This window comes from Caretta caretta, chromosome 11 (genome assembly GCF_965140235.1).
Source record: "Caretta caretta isolate rCarCar2 chromosome 11, rCarCar1.hap1, whole genome shotgun sequence".
Classification (NCBI taxonomy): domain Eukaryota; kingdom Metazoa; phylum Chordata; order Testudines; family Cheloniidae; genus Caretta; species Caretta caretta.
The window spans coordinates 56,656,200-56,673,348 of NC_134216.1; the positions used below are offsets into that span (position 1 = coordinate 56,656,200).

At 41.4% G+C, this 17,149-nt stretch overlaps 1 protein-coding gene across 5 annotated transcripts in view; it reads right to left on the reverse strand.

Annotated features, from left to right (window-relative positions):
* HECW2 (HECT, C2 and WW domain containing E3 ubiquitin protein ligase 2) overlaps positions 1-17,149 on the reverse strand; it is a 257,468-nt gene that overhangs the window by 97,875 nt on the left and 142,444 nt on the right. For all 5 annotated transcript variants that reach the window (XR_012664425.1, XM_048869350.2, XM_048869352.2 and 2 more), the window contains 2 exons: positions 12,208-12,302; positions 5,879-5,954 (listed from right to left, as the gene is read on the reverse strand). Coding sequence is in view for 4 of the 5 variants with exons in the window: in XM_048869350.2 (XP_048725307.1) it covers positions 5,879-5,954; positions 12,208-12,302 (171 nt within the window). In the remaining variant the exon portion in view is untranslated. The remainder of the gene's footprint in view (positions 1-5,878; positions 5,955-12,207; positions 12,303-17,149) is intronic.

Genomic DNA, 17,149 nt, shown 5'->3' on the forward strand with positions numbered 1-17,149 from the left:
CGTCCGCACAGAAAAAAGGCGCGGAACGATTGTCTGCCGTTGCTCTGATGGAGGGAGGGGCGACTGACGACACGGCTTACAGGGTTGGCTTCAGGGAGCTAAAATCAACAAAGGGTGTGCCTGTACATCAAGGAGTATTTCAGGCAGGACTGCATGGAGGGTTCCAATAAGAAATGGTGCACCTAAGTTATCGTTGTTATTGGAACAAGGAGGTTAGCCTGGCCTCTGATTGATACACGGCTAGATTTACCTCGCTGCACCTTCTCTGTGAGTGACTGCAGTGTGATCTAGACAGGGGAGGAGGCAAATGAGTACAAAACAAATCTGGTCTATTTCTTGTTCTGACCCACTCCATCTATCTTTTACATCTTTGGCTGGCAGCAGACGGTGCAGAAGGACTGCATGCCATCCACATCTCATGGCTGCTCGGCAGAAGATGGTACAGTACGACTGCTAGCCATCTTCATCTCTTGCCTGCCTGGCATAAGATGGTACAGTACGACTGCTAGCAGTCCGTATCGCCTGCCCGCTCACCATAAGACGGTTCAATAGGACTGACTGCAGGACTAAAGAGAATGACCTGGTCAAGTCACTCCAAATTTAGTCCCTGCGCCCATGTCTGCCCAGGCGCTCCCAGCCGACGTGGCCAGGAGCACCTCGGACACGACGAGGACGACTACCAGTCGTATTGCACCGTCTGCTGCCAGAAGGCAATGGGTTGCTGCTACTGTGCAGCAAAGCCGTACCGCGTCTGCCAGCACCCAGGAGACATAGGGTGACAGTTACCTGAGCTGGCTCCATGCTTGCTGTGGTATGGCGTCTGCACAGGTAACTCAGGAAAAAGGGCGCGAAATGATTGTCTGCCCTTGCTTTCACGGAGGGAGGGAGGGAACGGGGGCCTGACGACACGTACCCAGAACCACCCGCGACAATGTTTTAGCCCCATCAGAGTGCTCCATTGTGACTGCTCTGGACAGCACTCTCAGATGCCCGATTGTTTGCCATTGCTCTGACGCTGGGAGGGGCGCTTACAGGGTTGGCTTCAGGGAGCTAAAATCAACAAAGGGGGTGGCTTTACATCAAGGAGTATTTCAGGCAGGACTTCACGGAGGGTTCCAATAAGAAATGGTGCACCTAAGTTATTGTCCTTATTGGAACAAGAAGGTTAGCCTGGCCTCTGATTGATACATGGCTAGATTTACCTCACTGCACCTTCTCTGTAAGTGACTGCAGTGTGATCTAGAAGAATGAGTCCCCTAGACAGGGGAGGGGGGGAAGCAAATGAGTACAAAACAAATCTGGTCTATTTCTTGTTTTGATCCACTCCATCTATCTTTTACATCTTTGGCTGGCAGCAGACGGTGCAGAAGGACTGCATGCCATCCACATCTCATGGCTGCTCGGCAGAAGATGGTACAGTACGACTGCTAGCAGTCCGTATCGCCTGCCCGCTCACCATAAGACGGTTCAATAGGACTGACTGCAGGACTAAAGAGAATGACCTGGTCAAGTCACTCCAAATTTAGTCCCTGCGCCCATGTCTGCCCAGGCGCTCCTGATCGACCTCACAGAGGCGACCAGGAGCACCTCAGACATGACGATGACGGCTACCAGTCGTACTGTACCGTCTGCTGCCACAAGGCAAGGGGTTGCTGCTACTGTGTAGCAATGCCGTACCGCGTCTGCCAGCACCCAGGAGACATAGGGTGACGGTTACCTGAGCGGGCTCCATGCTTGCCATGGTATGGCGTCTGCACAGGTAACTCAGGAAAAAAGGCGCGAAATGATTGTCTGCCCTTGCTTTCACGGGGGGAGGGAGGGAACGGGGGCCTGACGATATGTACCCAGAACCACCCGCGACAATGTTTTAGCCCCATCAGGCATTGGGATCTCAACCCAGAATTCCAATGGGCAGCGGAGACTGCGGGAACTGTGGGATAGCTACCCACAGTGCAACGCTCCGGAAGTCGACGCTTGCCTCGGTACTGTGGAAGCGCTCCGCCGAGTTAATGCACTTAATGCACTTAGAGCATTTTCTGTGGGGACACACACACTCGAATATATAAAACCGATTTCTAAAAAACCGACTTCTATAAATTCAACCTAATTTCGTAGTGTAGACATACCCTTAGTGAGATGAACCTAGATGATCCTGACAAGAAACCTGCAGAGTTGCTGCCAATCCGACCTGTTGGAATATTCTTTTCTGACTCCACATATGGCAATTAACTAGTCCCTGAACAGGTGACATTTCATTGTAGCACCAAACCCCTATGAATACCTAGCAGCGTGCCATCTGTAGTAAGAGATGGACTGTACACTCTGCAAATGATGGGTCCTGTGGCTAATCACTATTGCATGTGTTCTTTCTGCCTCCTCGCTAGATCAGTCTCATATCTCCTACTTGTGGGTCACGTCTTCTGTCTGGGATGCAATCCTCTGCAAAAGTGGATATTTCATCAAAATAGTACATAGTAAATTCAACTGTCCTCTGATGCGATATTATACCCACATTGGAGAGTAATGCAATTACTGATGTAAGCAGTGTCAGGATGAGCTCCACCCCGACATCTGGTGGTGAGGTGTGGCAAGTTGTGGAAAAGAACTTCAGGGGTCGATCTCATCTGCATAGGCACACCCACCCCGCCTAGAATGAGGCCATAGCTGCCCAAATGGTCACTTTGGCTGCTGTGGGATCCCCAGTGTCTCTGTTATTGGGGCAGGAAGAATAAATTGTTATTACCCTGATTATGGGAACTGTGCTTGGAACTGTACTTGGCCTTTTGTTATGATGGAGGGACTCACCATCAACTAAGTAGCACTCGCTAGGCAAGGGTCATGGGTTTTAAAACTCTGTGACTGGAGAGAGGCTGGGGACAAGTATTAATACTTGGTGGCATGGGCCCCTTGGTGAGGGCCTTACATGCTAATTGCACTTCCTCCTCTCTCCACTGTGGAATATCAGAGCTAATTTTGATTCCACTAGGAGTCTAGTTACAGGCTGCTGAGTTCACTTTGGGCTAATGGTGCACCAGCACTGAGGCTCACCTACTGCAAGCTGAATTCACCAAAGAGCTGAACTGACTAAGAGCTGAAATCACTGAGTGTTGTGTTAAGTAGTGGGGGAGCCTGAAGATATATTGTGGAGCAGTTTGTGGGATGGCTGGAGTGCCTTGTGGACAGGCCGGTGGAGCAGTTCGTAGGACGGTGGGAGCTGCTTGTGGGACGCGGAGCAGTTTGTGGACCGGCTGGTGGAGCAGTTCATGGGACGGCGGGAGCTCCTTGTGGGCCGCGGAGCGGAGCTGAGTGAAGGAGTTCGTGGGCGGCTGGCGGAGCGGAACGGAGCAAAGCGAAGGCCTATGGAGCTGTGGGGTGGTCAGCTTCAGATCATGTAAGGTGCCTCTTACCCCCGTCCCTTCTCCACCCAGGTTGGGAGGTAAAGCTCCGCAGATAAACTTTCGAACTCTGGGGCTGCCCTGACCAGGGACAGAGACTTTTGGGTCATTGGACTTTTGGGACTTTGGGTGATTTGGGGTTAGAATCATAGAATACCAGGGTTGGAAGGGACCTCAGGAGGTCATCCAGTCCAACCCCCTGTTCAAAGCAGGACCAATCCCCAATTAAATTGCTGGACTCAAGAACCAAAGGGAAAGGGGCGTGCCCCAATTTGCTTGGGGTGGGTTTTTTCCTCATGGGTTGTGTTATGAATCCTGTTGGTGTTTCCCCAACATAGTGCCACATTGTTTCTCTCTGTTATTAAAAGGCTTTTTGCTACACTCAGACTATGTGCTTGCGAAAGGGGAAGTATTGCCTCTTGGAGGCGCCCAGCGGGGGTGGTATATATTTGTCCCAGGTCACTGGGTGGGGGCTCGAGCCGGTTTGCATTGTGTTATTGGAATGGATCCCCTAGATATCGAACCCGGCCCTTGTTGCTGCCAACTCTGACGGGCAGAAGTGTTACACTTAAGTATGAAACAGAGGGATTCTGGCCATGATTTAAGTGTAAATTGCAGTAGTGGAGTCACTACTGATATCTCTCTATAATCATATTCATACAGGGGGCTGGGACTAATCTTTCACCCCCAAAAGTAGAAACTTCTTGCACTTAAGACAAAAAGAGACCTACTTTGCCAACATTAGTTAGGTTCCTGATCCTCTCTGCAGCCAGCCCTGGAAGGCAATATCATTCACACAAAGGCACTACACCCTGCAAAATTCTGTTTACAAGGTAGAAGTATCTCCTTCTCCACAAAAAAAAGCCCAAACACTTAAAAAACATACTGCCTTTCCCCTAGACACAGCACCTTTATGGAAAAATCTTATTAAATTTGCCATTCTATAAAATGTTTAAATCAACCATACAATTCTTGCAGCTGAGCTAGAACTCTCTGTTACACTCTATAGGGTTTTGGAGTGATTTTTATTGAACCCTATTTATTTTCTATAGGCTCTCTTGTGTTTTTCCCCATTAATTGCTACAAAACCATTCTAAAAGACAGCGTTAGTGTGTTCTAGTCCTACAGAGAGAGAAATCTCCTCAAGGTTTTTGTTGTCTGTTCTTCAAGATTTAGGGACCAGATTCTACCTTCGTTGTTCACATTGACAGGTTTCAGAGTAACAGCCGTGTTAGTCTGTATTCGCAAAAAGTCGCTATCTTAAAACAAAAAAACTTCAAATCCAGACTCCAGCGAGAAACTGCTGAATTGGAATTCATTTGCAAATTGGATACTATTAATTTAGGCTTAAATAGAGACTGGGAGTGGCTAAGTCATTATGCAAGGTAGCCTGTTTCCTCTTGCTTTTTCCTACCCCCCCCCCCCAGATGTTCTGGTTTAACTTGGATTTAAACTTAGAGAGTGGTCAGTTTGGATGAGCTATTACCAGCAGGAGAGTGAGTTTGTGTGTGTATGGGGGTGGGGGGGATGTGAGAAAACCTGGATTTGTGCAGGAAATAGCCCGACTTGATTATCATGCACATTGTGTAAAGAGTTGTCACTTTGGATAGGCTATCACCAGCAGGAGAGTGAATTTGTGTGTGGGGGGGTGGAGGGTGAGAAAACCTGGATTTGTGCTGGAAATGGCCCACCTGATGATCACTTTAGATAAGCTATTACCAGCAGGACAGTGGGGTGGGAGGACGTATTGTTTCATATTCTCTGTGTATATATAAAGTCTGCTGCAGTTTCCACAGTATGCATCCGATGAAGTGAGCTGTAGCTCACGAAAGCTCATGCTCAAATAAATTGGTTAGTCTCTAAGGTGCCACAAGTACTCCTTTTCTTTTTGTTCACATTGAGATACTTTACTCTCATGAGACCACATATAGATTAAGCACTAATCAACATGAGTAAGAGTTCAATTCCTTTTCTCGGTTACTGACTGGGAAAAAAAGTGTTCAGAAAGATTTCACTATTTACAACCCTTGTTGTTTTGGTATTCTGTCCATCTCTCAAAGCAATGGGACTACCTTGCATTCCATTAGCCCTTTTCTATGTGCAGAAAAGATAGCTTTACCACTACTCAGTCTGAGATGGATGTTCCCTTGGGCACACTGAAAATTTCTTGGAGACTTCTCATGCTAGGTCCATCAAATTGGTTTCATTCACTTCTGGATATAAATGAATCTGGTTTGCTTTCAGCATACACATGTTCTCAATGAAATTATATAATCTGAGCCACTAGCATGCACTCCTAAAGAAGACAGATGCAGCTGAAGAGGAAATGTTTTCCATCTTTGAGTATTTTAGTTCAGTATTTTTTTAATGTACATTTGCTTTGCCATAGCACAGTTGGAGTTAATTCTGACTTTCAGTAACAATCTAACACAAAACTCATGCTTGTTTTAGTGGGATAATGCAAGATACTTCTGAAATCTTACCTGATAATTCAAAGCTGACTAATTTCCGAGATTGCTGAGTTGCAGAAGCACCTTCATCCATGCCATCCACCCCCATCTAAAGAGGGAGAAAAAAAATGAAGCGTATCATGGCATTTTTCATTCGTTTTTGTATGTTCATGAGGATGGTTATGAAGTACTCAGGAGAAAAATATTACCCATAGACAAAGCTATAATCTGAAGACACCAGTACTTGTTTCCGTCCACCCCAAATTCCCTGGAATTTCACAAATACTGACAACTGTCTGTGCAATGTAGGGTCAATATTGCAATACTGAGAATATTTCTGAACATACATAATGCATTATTATTAGGTGTGTGGAAGGTATTAACTGGAGAAAGCGAAAGTACTTCTTCCTCATAGGTTTTTGTGTCCTCTCAAAAAATCAATAGCGCAAATTGGCATCTTATACATAAGCATGAACTAACCACAGACACTGTGCAATAAGTAGTTCCATGTACCATTTATTACCTAAACACAAAATACATGGCTTACTGAGGGCAATCAATCAAAATATTTAACATCTATGTGACAAAATAAGGCACATCAGATTTCTAACTATGGCATTGATCTGAAAGTCATGCTCATACCTGGGAAACTTTCCCTGAGGTTTATTTCTACTTTCCCTGATAAGGGCTTTTTTTGTTTGTTTGTTTTTGTAAGTTTCACTTCTTAGAAAAAAAATCTGCCCCATTGCCTCCTTCACAAGTGGAGTTTTTGCAAATGCATCAGTAGGAGGAGCTTGCCTTTTTCCCCCCCCAAGAGTGACATGTATCCAGCTAAACAACCCATCACAAATCATGGACTATTAGGGTATGTCTACACTGCAGCTGGGAGGGAGCCTCCCAGACCCGGTAGAGAGACTTGTGCTAGCTCCACTCAAGCTAGTGCACTAAAAACAGCAGTGTGGCTGTTGCAACACAGGGGGCAGCTCAAACTAGCCACCCAAGTCCAAGCCCACATGACCTCCTTGGACTGAGCTTGGATGGCTAGCCCATGCCACTCCCCGTGCCGCAACATCCATACTGGTATTTTTAGCACACTAGCTTGAGAGGGGCTAGCACAAGTCTGTCTATCCACACTAGGAGGCATGCTCCTAGCTTCAGTGTAAGACATACTCTTACTTTTCGAATCAATTGAAAATATAGGGTTTGTGTTTCAGGACAAATGGTTCCAAAAGGAGGCACAGCACTCTCATCCAGCAGGGAAAAGACAATGAATTGCTAGGATAAGGTGAAGACAAACTGTGGAATGCTTACCAGATTGTAGGTCTGATAAAGCTTGACACTTGGACACACTGTAGGGTGTACACTGGGGGTATCTCTAATAAAATAGAGTGTTACCAAAGTGATTTTATATTTAAAAAGAGAAATATGTTGAGGATATATGCTTGTAAATTAAGGGTATAAAAAAAGATACACAATAGAAAAACTATTAAGTGGTCTGTTTCCACGAATATAAATCATAGTTGGGGTGTAAAACACTGAGAAAGATACTGCAGTCTGGCTGCATTTAGCCATATGTTAAATCTGTGAAAGATAAGACACCTCTTTACATCAAGACTGGATAGCTTTCTAAAAATGAAGCTATTACTCAAACAGAAGTGACAGGCTTGATATAGGAGTTACTGGATGAGGTTCAGCGGCCAGGAATTCAGACTACATGATTGTAATAGCCTCTGCTGGCCTTAACATCTTTAATCTGTGAAGAAACTCAGCTTTGCCTTAATATAAAAAGTGTAATGGCGGTCTTTTAAAAGTTTTTTTTTAAACAAACAAATATTGCGATCTCATCTGTTAATCTGACTGCCATGCCAATCGTCATGGAATGTATCTGCACACTACAGCAGCGCAAACACAAAACAAGACTAAGCGGTGAGAATTAACCAGCATCTGAAGTCTAAGAATTTCCTCATTAGCAAAATTCTAACATTTAGCAGAACATGTAGCAAAGATGAAGAAACAGCAGTGAAAGAAAAAGCGATGACAATCATGTCTGAGGTCTCCATTGGCCTTGAGTCTCTTCAGAAAGGATGCACAGTGACAGAAAATTTACATTGTTCACATCTCAGCATATTTCATTTTGCATAAGTACAATATTCACGATTCACCGTTTCTCATGCAATAACATTTCTCAATATAGTGTTCTGCATTCTGTCATGTGCCTATTGACTATGAAACTGTTATTCCAAATGACTTCATAAGGGTAAGTCACCTGTGACACCATGCAGCAGAATGACCTGGTTTTCCATGGACAATGGGTTAACTCCATCTCAGCTTCCTCTATCCTTTGCAAAGGTGCTTGGAAAGCAGAGAGGGGTATATATATATCTTTGGGACAGTTGGGCTGAACACAAAGGGTCATAAGAACTGTGGAGTTTTCAGGGTTTTTTTTTTGGGGGGGGGGGGGCTGTTAACTTATATTGATTTCTTGTTCCAAACATTCTTCATTAAGAAAAAGTCCTCACGGATTCTGTGTATATTTTTTCTGAGGCGTCCTTCCATCAGATAGGACCACATTATCATACTAATAAATCATGGCAACAAACTATCCACATGAGTGATACTTTTTTTTTTTTAAACAGAAAAAATGCCTCCATTCAATTCAATGATTATAAAAGTAAAAATACATCCATGTTACAGCAGGGCTGGCACTTTGAGGGCATATAATCCAACACAATGACAATGAAATACAATCTTGAATACCCACATCTTTCACATATTCATTGTATATACCCACACTGTACAGACCTCCTTAAAAAGGAGGAATGCAAGATCAAGAAAATACTAATGACATGGAATAAATTACAACTTTCAGTATCCGCAACTGTACAATCACCAGAGGATTATCTGGCTACACATTATATTACTAAATAAATTAACAAAATGTACTGTGGAATATTATGTAAACTGGGTACATAGAGTGATAAACTGAAATAAGTATAATATAAAGTTGGGAAGCCTTGCAGTGCATATAATAATGCATTTATTTAACAGAACTGAATTATTTATTTTAAACTATTAAAACTATTTACTTTAAATAGTCAGTATTTCACAAGAGTGTGTTCAGCACTGGGATAAATAGTTTGATGTTGAGAGGAAAATCTAAGTCTACTACACTACAAGGTGCTTAAGGAGTAGTCACGAGAATTCAATTATTTTCAGGTATTACCAGGAATTCTTCCATCTACCCTTGTAATTTCCATTTTAATCAGTGGGCAACTCTCAGTAGTTCTACCTACTTTTAATAAGTAATTAACTGTCCAATAAATTGGAGTTTTAGTCATCTCAAGCTTGAGATATGAGTAAACCCAAACTCAGAAAAGGTATGTTTTACATATATAGAGAGGTTTAGATTGAGGGAAGCTATTCATGTTTCTCCTTAGTACATCTCTCCACAGGAAATAACTCAGCATGCACATAGAATCATGGCCAGTCTTTTCAGTTTGTTACGTCAGCATAGCTATGAAATAGCTGTAAGCAGGATGTGCACTGAATTGTAGGTATCGCCAAACAAATGAGCATCAAGAATTGCTTACTATCGCAACAAATAACTTGCTAGAGCAGAGTTTATTCAGGACACATGCAAAAAACATGCATGTGATAGCACTGACTGTCTTGATCTTGAAAGGTGCCAACGGCTGCTCTGCAAGATGCTGAAGACTGTAAACTCCCATTGGAGATGCTTAACACCTTGCAGGATTAGGCTCAAGCCATGCAGTTCCCAAAATATTATCGAACAGTTCAGTGTGTTTAGATGTATGCTCTATGGGATTCTCCCAGCTTTCCTATTCTGTTGTTAAGGGCTTTCTGTCCATGCTGTACTACAGCAAACTCACTTATCAACCAATTAAAAGAAGGTCCTACTTAATAGAAAAATTACATTCACCAAATGATTTCACACTGGATTTAATACAATTGCATCCACTCACTACCAAGTGTCATTAAACAGGCTCCTGTTTGTTTTCTTTTAAACCCCTGGTTTTCTGACCCAAAAAGCATTTAATGTTGATTATTGTGTGCATCTCAAGAGAGTTCTCTGTATTTTGATTAAATATGTAATCTACAAATGAAAACTCAATTTAGTGCATTTTGCTTAGTTGTATAGTTGTGTGTGGCCAAAAATTATGTAAATCTGACTGGACTGAAATACAGTTCAGTTGTGTGCAGTGACTAACAATGGTGTCATGGAGGTTCCACATTTAACGTGTCTTCTTTTCTGTTAGGTGTGCATAGTTCATAAAAAAAAAAATTCTAACTAACTAGGTTTTCCATCTCAACTTAGTATCTGAGAGTGAAATTGGGCTGTTTTCAGTATCTTGTACAGAGATACTGAAGAACAAATTATTCCCCTAGTCTACATCTGTGCAGTCCTATTGTCTTCAAATAACTTCTTCAGTTGCAACAGTGTACTCCCATTAGATGTCAACAGCAGTGCACAATTAGAACTGAGAATATAATGTAGCTTTTTCCATGTAATTTTAAATTAAGAGGTTGCAGACTTAAAAAAGTGATAGTAGTAGTAAGTTGTCATTCTCTGTGCAGGCCAGACTCTAGAGGAAGATAAGGCAAACATTTGCCAGTGAGCTAATTTGAAGACAGGAAAATTTAATACCAAGATGAACAGGTTTCAGAGTAGCAGCTGTGTTAGTCTGTATTCGCAAAAAGAAAGGAGTACTTGTGGCACCTTAGAGACTAACCAATTTATTTGAGCATAAGCTTTTGTGAGCTACAGCTCACTTCATCGGATGCATTCAGTGGAAAATACAGTGGGGAGACTTATATACATAGAGAACATGAAACAATGGGTGTTACCATACACACTGTAACGAGAGTGATCACTTAAGGTGAGCTATTACCAGCAGGAGAGCAGGGGAGAAAAAACCTTTTGTAGTGATAATCAAGGTGGGCCATTTCCAGCAGTTGACAAGAACGTCTGAGGAACAGTGTGTGTGTGTGGGGGCGGGGGTTTAGAAGAATAAACATGGGGAAATAGTTTTACTTTGTGTAATGACCCATCTACTCCCTGTCTTTATTCAAGCCTAAGTTAATTGTATCCAGTTTGCAAATTAATTCCAACTCAGCAGTCTCTCGTTGGAGTCTGTTTCTGAAGTTTTTTTGTTGAAGAATTGCAACTTTTAGGTCTGTAATCGAGTGACCAAAGAGCTTGAAGTGTTCTCCGACTGGTTTTTGAATGTTATAATTCTTGACGTCTGATTTGTGTCCATTTATTCTTTTACATAGAGACTGTCCAGTTTGGCCAATGTACATGGCAGAGGGGCATTGCTGCCCTCCCACACAGTTCCTCAGACGTTCTTGTCAACTGCTGGAAATGGCCCACCTTGATTATCACTACAAAAGGTTTTTTCTCCCCCGCCCTCCTGCTGGTAATAGCTCACCTTAAGTGATCACTCTCGTTACAGTGTGTATGGTAACACCCATTGTTTCATGTTCTCTATGTATATAAATCTCCCCACTGTATTTTCCACTGAATGCATCCGATGAATGTAGCTCATGAAAGCTTATGCTCAAATAAATTTGTTAGTCTCTAAGGTGCAAGAGGTACTCCTTTTCTTTTTACTAAGATGAACGAATCCTGGGTTCTACTCCAAGTTCAAAAGGAAACATGCTTTAGTGATTATAGACCTTTCTGCCCTGTTTCCCCCTCCCTGCTTCTTCCCCTGGTCCCTCTACCTATCCTTGACCCAGTCCTCCCTGACCACTTGTCCCAGCCCCCTCCAAACCAAACTCATTGTCCCAGTCTCAGCCCTCCCATATTCAGCTCCACATCCCAGTCCCCCCTTCTACTGAGCATGTGTGAACTGAGATTTTCAAAGGCTCATGACTTGGCCAAATTTCTGTGGATTTCTACAGGGATGGCAAAAAGGCACTTCTGCTAAATTTCAGGTCATTGTGCTTCTCAACATAACAACTGTTTTGCCCATGCTAAATATACGTATTTCCTAACCTAATTCTGAGGAAAAGTTAAACTGTTTTGGCTCATACTTTCTAAAAAGATTCAGCCTGAGGTAGATACATAGCATGAAAAATCTCAACCCAACCAGTTAAAGTTTGTCAAAGTTATAAGCAATTGAAAAAAAAATCTTATAATGAAAAGTATTGAGCAACCTTAACAAGAGTCATCACTTCTATGCAGCCTATAATACAACTGGATTGCATCAGGTAAAATCACAAAAATCCCAGTTAATGGCAAAACTCGGAGATTGCAGTTGATATTAAGTGGGTATGACTGACAGGTTAAAGCATCTCTTTACAGATAAATTACAAACTGATATAAAGGCTCCACTTACCATCACAGCGGGGTTTTTCACAGTGATACATGGGGTAGTAGCTCGCAGGGCTCCACTAATACCATGGTAGTATTTAAAACAGATCTTTATTTCAGCTGGGAAAACAAACAAACACACACACTCATGTGGAATCCATACACTGATAATGTGAGACAAAACAGTGGTAGCCCCATGCTTTGGAAAGCTCAGCGGAAACTCAACTGAATCGTAGTTCACTCTTCTGGAAATGAGCGATGGGCTGTTTCACCAACATTATTTATTAATCTAGCCCATCTCCAGTATAATGGCATTTCAATGAAAGTTATGATCTATATTTCCTCTCAAATTCTGGAAACATGAAAATCTTTTCTTCTTAAAGAGGAAAGAGCCAAATTCCAAAATCGCTTCAAAGCCAGTAAAAACCTGGTGGCCCATTCACAATAATCACTTGGTAAGAAAGATAATAAATTTCAGCATGTGGTTTTGTCCACATGAAAGCACCAGCCTAGACAGATATTGACCTGCTTTTTATACATCTTCTGGAGCCAAATAACAGGGAGACAAGATCACTGAATAATGTATTTAGTATTGGCATTGACCTGTGAAGGGAGCTCCATTTTACTCTAAAAAATAAAGGTGAATTAAAATCACTTAAGATCTTCATCAGATCTAGAAATAGATTTCTTGCAATGAAAGAGACTATACTGTATTGCATGCAAGCTGTTTTATGCTTAAACTATTTTGTCATGTAACTGTTAAACCCTGGAAATGATATAACCCTAGATATAGCTACTTTTCAACATTTGGTCAGTTTAATTGAGGATATTTTGTATCTTGATATTTTATGCAATAATTAAGGAACTGACTATTTGGCTTCTCAAGGGGAAAATATTATACAAATATGCTTAGATAATACATTAATGTTTTTAGATCACAGTAAAAAGTGCCAGCATGCATTATACTGAGATGAAAATTTAACCAAGAGGTAAAAGCTGAGGCTCTGCCAAAATTGCATATGAAAACTTTTTTTAAAATGTGGATACTGTTCTGGAATACAGAATGATTATTAATTCTACAATAACTGTGGTTATCCAAGAATCAGTGTGGATCCCACTGTAGGTGTGCATCCACCTCATGCAAATCAGAGCAAAGAATTCTGAATAGCAGTGCATGCAGGACCACCCATGTACCCTGTGTCTCCTCGTGCTCTTGTATGAGGACAGAAAGGTTGGTGCAGCCACAGTCCTCCTTCAGTTCCCTTGGAATTCTAACCCCAAGATTGCTGAGGGCTCTGAAACATGGGGAAGGAGGATAGGGCGTGGGATCCACACTGTCTACAACACCTCAAAAAAACACAGTTACTGTAGGGTAAGTAACTGTTCTTTCTTCAAGCGAAAATACATAGAGTTTAAAGTCAGAAGTCATCTAGTCTGACCTCTTGTCTATTACACGACACTGAATTTCACCTACTTATCCCTGTACTGAGCCCAATAAGTTACGGATTATTCAAACACAAGTTGTAATTGACTAAAGCATCTCTTTTCCAGAAAGGCACCCAATCTTGATTTGAAGACACCAAGAAATTGAGAATCCACCACTTCCCTTGTAGTTTGTTCCACCCTCACCGTTAAAAATGTATGCCTGATTTCCAATTCAAATTTGCCTGGTTTCAGCTTCCAGCGACTGGTTCTTATTATGCACTTCTCTGCTCAATTAAAGAGCCCATGAAAGTATTTATACACCATAATCAAGTCACCTGAATTTGAAAAACTAAAGAGGTATTGTACTTCAGCTATAACAGTGTGGAGGCCCTTCAGCACCGTATGTACAGATCCTTTTGTGAACTGGGGGGAGGGGGGAGACACTCTTTCACAGCACTATTTACTGACAAAACTCTCAACTGTTGGATGCAGTCCAGAGTACTGCATATACATTTTCAGCAATACTTAAGGGTCTCTATAATCTCTATTGATTTTTCCCAAATTCGAAAAACAGGAATGAAAAGACATAAAAGATTACTTCCATAGAATGCTGGGAATTTATTTTATTTGTCCCTTTACAACTGATTAGATAGTTCTAAACAGAAGCCCACAACTTAACAATTTAAAAACATTTATAAAATAAATATTTGTACTTTAATCATAAGACGTATTACTATACATTTTTTCCAGGAGTTTGAGCTTTGATATCCCAGCTATTAACAAAATTTCACTTGAAGACAGTCTCCCATCCACACCCAAGCACCAAAAATATAAACTCATCATGGAAATACTTCCTTTTAGAACACAAGGATCAAATCACTAGTTTGATGTCATCAGGATTTAGCTCAATAAGGTCCAGTCTGTGGTCCTAACTCTCCAAAGCTATGGCAGCCATGATGGACCAGTCAACTATGGCTTCACATGATGGACCATGATGGCAGCCATGATGGACCAGTCAGCTATGCCATTCCTCCTGGCCTCTTATCAAGTAGTTGGGTCCCGAGATCCTATGAGACAATATCAAATGTGTCTCAACCACTACCAGCGGGTCCTGGAGATTCAACGTCATTCCTTAGGAAGGGACTAAAAGACAACACTGGTCAATGTGTCCCCAACATGAATGCACAGCACTTACGATAAAACAGATAGTCTCACCAGCTGGAAAGTTGAGAGAACTCATGTTGAAATTAAACTGGTCAGAGAAAGAAAAGTTTCTAACTGATGGGGCCAGCCTTAGATCTACTGATATCAAGAACAAAGATATTTTTGATGCTCCTTGTTTTCTCCTCCACCCTCTTCCCCTATATTTCTCTCATCTGTTTCCCTCTACTGTCTTCCCCTACCAGCTCTTTCTCTCTAGCCCCTACACCATTATGTTATTGGCTTTAAACAGATATAATAGATTTCACATGCAAATGACTTGATTATTCCACAGTCCTTACTGAATGCCCACTCATGGCTTACAAGGGTTCATATTACTGTTCTGAGTGAAGGCCAAGTATATTTACCCAGGGAGCTTAAGGTTGAATCCCTGTTCCACATACATCCATGGATCTGTGCCTCCTTTATCATATACATAAAATGGGGCTTGTAAAGATTCTTGGATAGACTAAGTGCAAAATATTATTATACACAATCATCTACTTTGCATATTAAGCTACAGTTCAGCAAAGCACTTATGTACATGCTTGATTTTCAGCACAAGTAGTCCTATTGTCTGTTTTGTCTTAGCGAGATTATGGAGATTTGCCATATGTTGTGTAAATGAGACAAAAGATGATAAAAGTTTAGCTTGATTCTCAAAAAGAAAAGGAGTACTTGTGGCACCTTAGAGACTAACCAATTTATTTGAGCATAAACTTTCGTGAGCTACAGCTCACTTCATTGGATGCATCCGATGAAGTGAGCTGTAGCTCACGAAAGCTTAGAGACTAATCAATTGATTTGAGCGTAAGCTTTCATGAGCTACAGCTCACTTCATCGGATGCATCCAATGAAGTGAGCTGTAGCTCACGAAAGCTTATGCTCAAATAAATTGGTTAGTCTCTAAGGTGCCACAAGTACTCCTTTTCTTTTTGTGAATACAGACTAACACGGCTGCTACTCTGAAACCTAGGTTGATTCTGACACTTTCAAAAATAGTGGTTAAAGGCAACAGATTTAAAAACAAAACAAAAAAAAAATGTAACAAGAAAATTTCTAAGGAATCCCAAACCATCTTCAGCAGAATACTGAATGCTGCTAGAAACAGTTTATAAATAATTTGGGAACAACAATCATGCAGAAATGAGATAAACACTCCCCAGATGGAACAATTAAAGGACATGGATTACATAATAGCAGAACAGCATTCCAGGGTTCTGGAGGTGCCATGTCATTCTCTTCATTAATCAAAGCTAATTCAGAATTCTGCTGCTTAATTATTTCCAACATACTCTAAACTTCCTAATTCTGAGGTGACCCTGATGGGATTGAGAAATATTAAGATATTTATCTTGTATTTTCTCTGGTCTTGATTCCGCCACCCTTACTCATTTTGAGTTCATAGACTATCAGGGTTGGAAGGGACCTCAGGAGGCCATCTAGTCCAACCCCTTGCTCAAAACAGGACCAATCCCCAATGTTTGCCCCAGATCCCTAAATGGCCCCCTCAAGGATTGAACTCACAACTGTAGGTTTAGCAGGCCAATGCTCAAACCACTGAGCTATCCCTCCCCCCACAAATAGTCCCATTAATTTCTTGTAAAGTAAGGTATGCAAACAAGAGTCAGGCCCTTAGAATTTAGTGGGTTAAATGAGAAAAAAATAGGAATATTAAAATTAAAATGCATACAAGTGATGAATATTTGATAGTCATCTTGCAACAAATATTCTTGGTCAAAACTTCTTCTCATTGATGTAACTTTATGAAAACACTGAACTTTGCATTCTTATATCTCCTAACAATGCCTTCCCCCCCCCATCCCTGCCAACTAGCCTCAGCATTAATCCTCAAGGATTTATGGTATGCTGAGTTCAGCTTTTAAAACAAATATTAAAAAAAAAAAAAAGATCTGAGTGGAAGGAATGGTCGCAAATTTTTTTCAAATTCTACCTCTCACTAAGTGAAAATAAGCTAAAAAATGTTTTTAAATCAAACTGAAAGGGAGATGATTGGAAAATGAGCTTTACTGACCCCAAGTACAGCAAGTTTCAATCTCAAAGAACTATTTTTGCCAAAGTTATAATTAGTTGAAAACAGAGCTTGCATATAGACACCTTATATATCAACTCTGACTGTAACATCAGTACACCAGCATGATGCAGACAGTATACAAATGAACCATACATATATGCATTATTACATTCATTGAACCTATCTCACACTCCCTTCAGGCCCCAAACTGAGATTCCTATCAGTACAAAATACAAATGGTCTATATGCACAGATGTTGAGCTAGAATGTTGTACTGCAGTGACAGTAGTAATTTACCCATAAATAT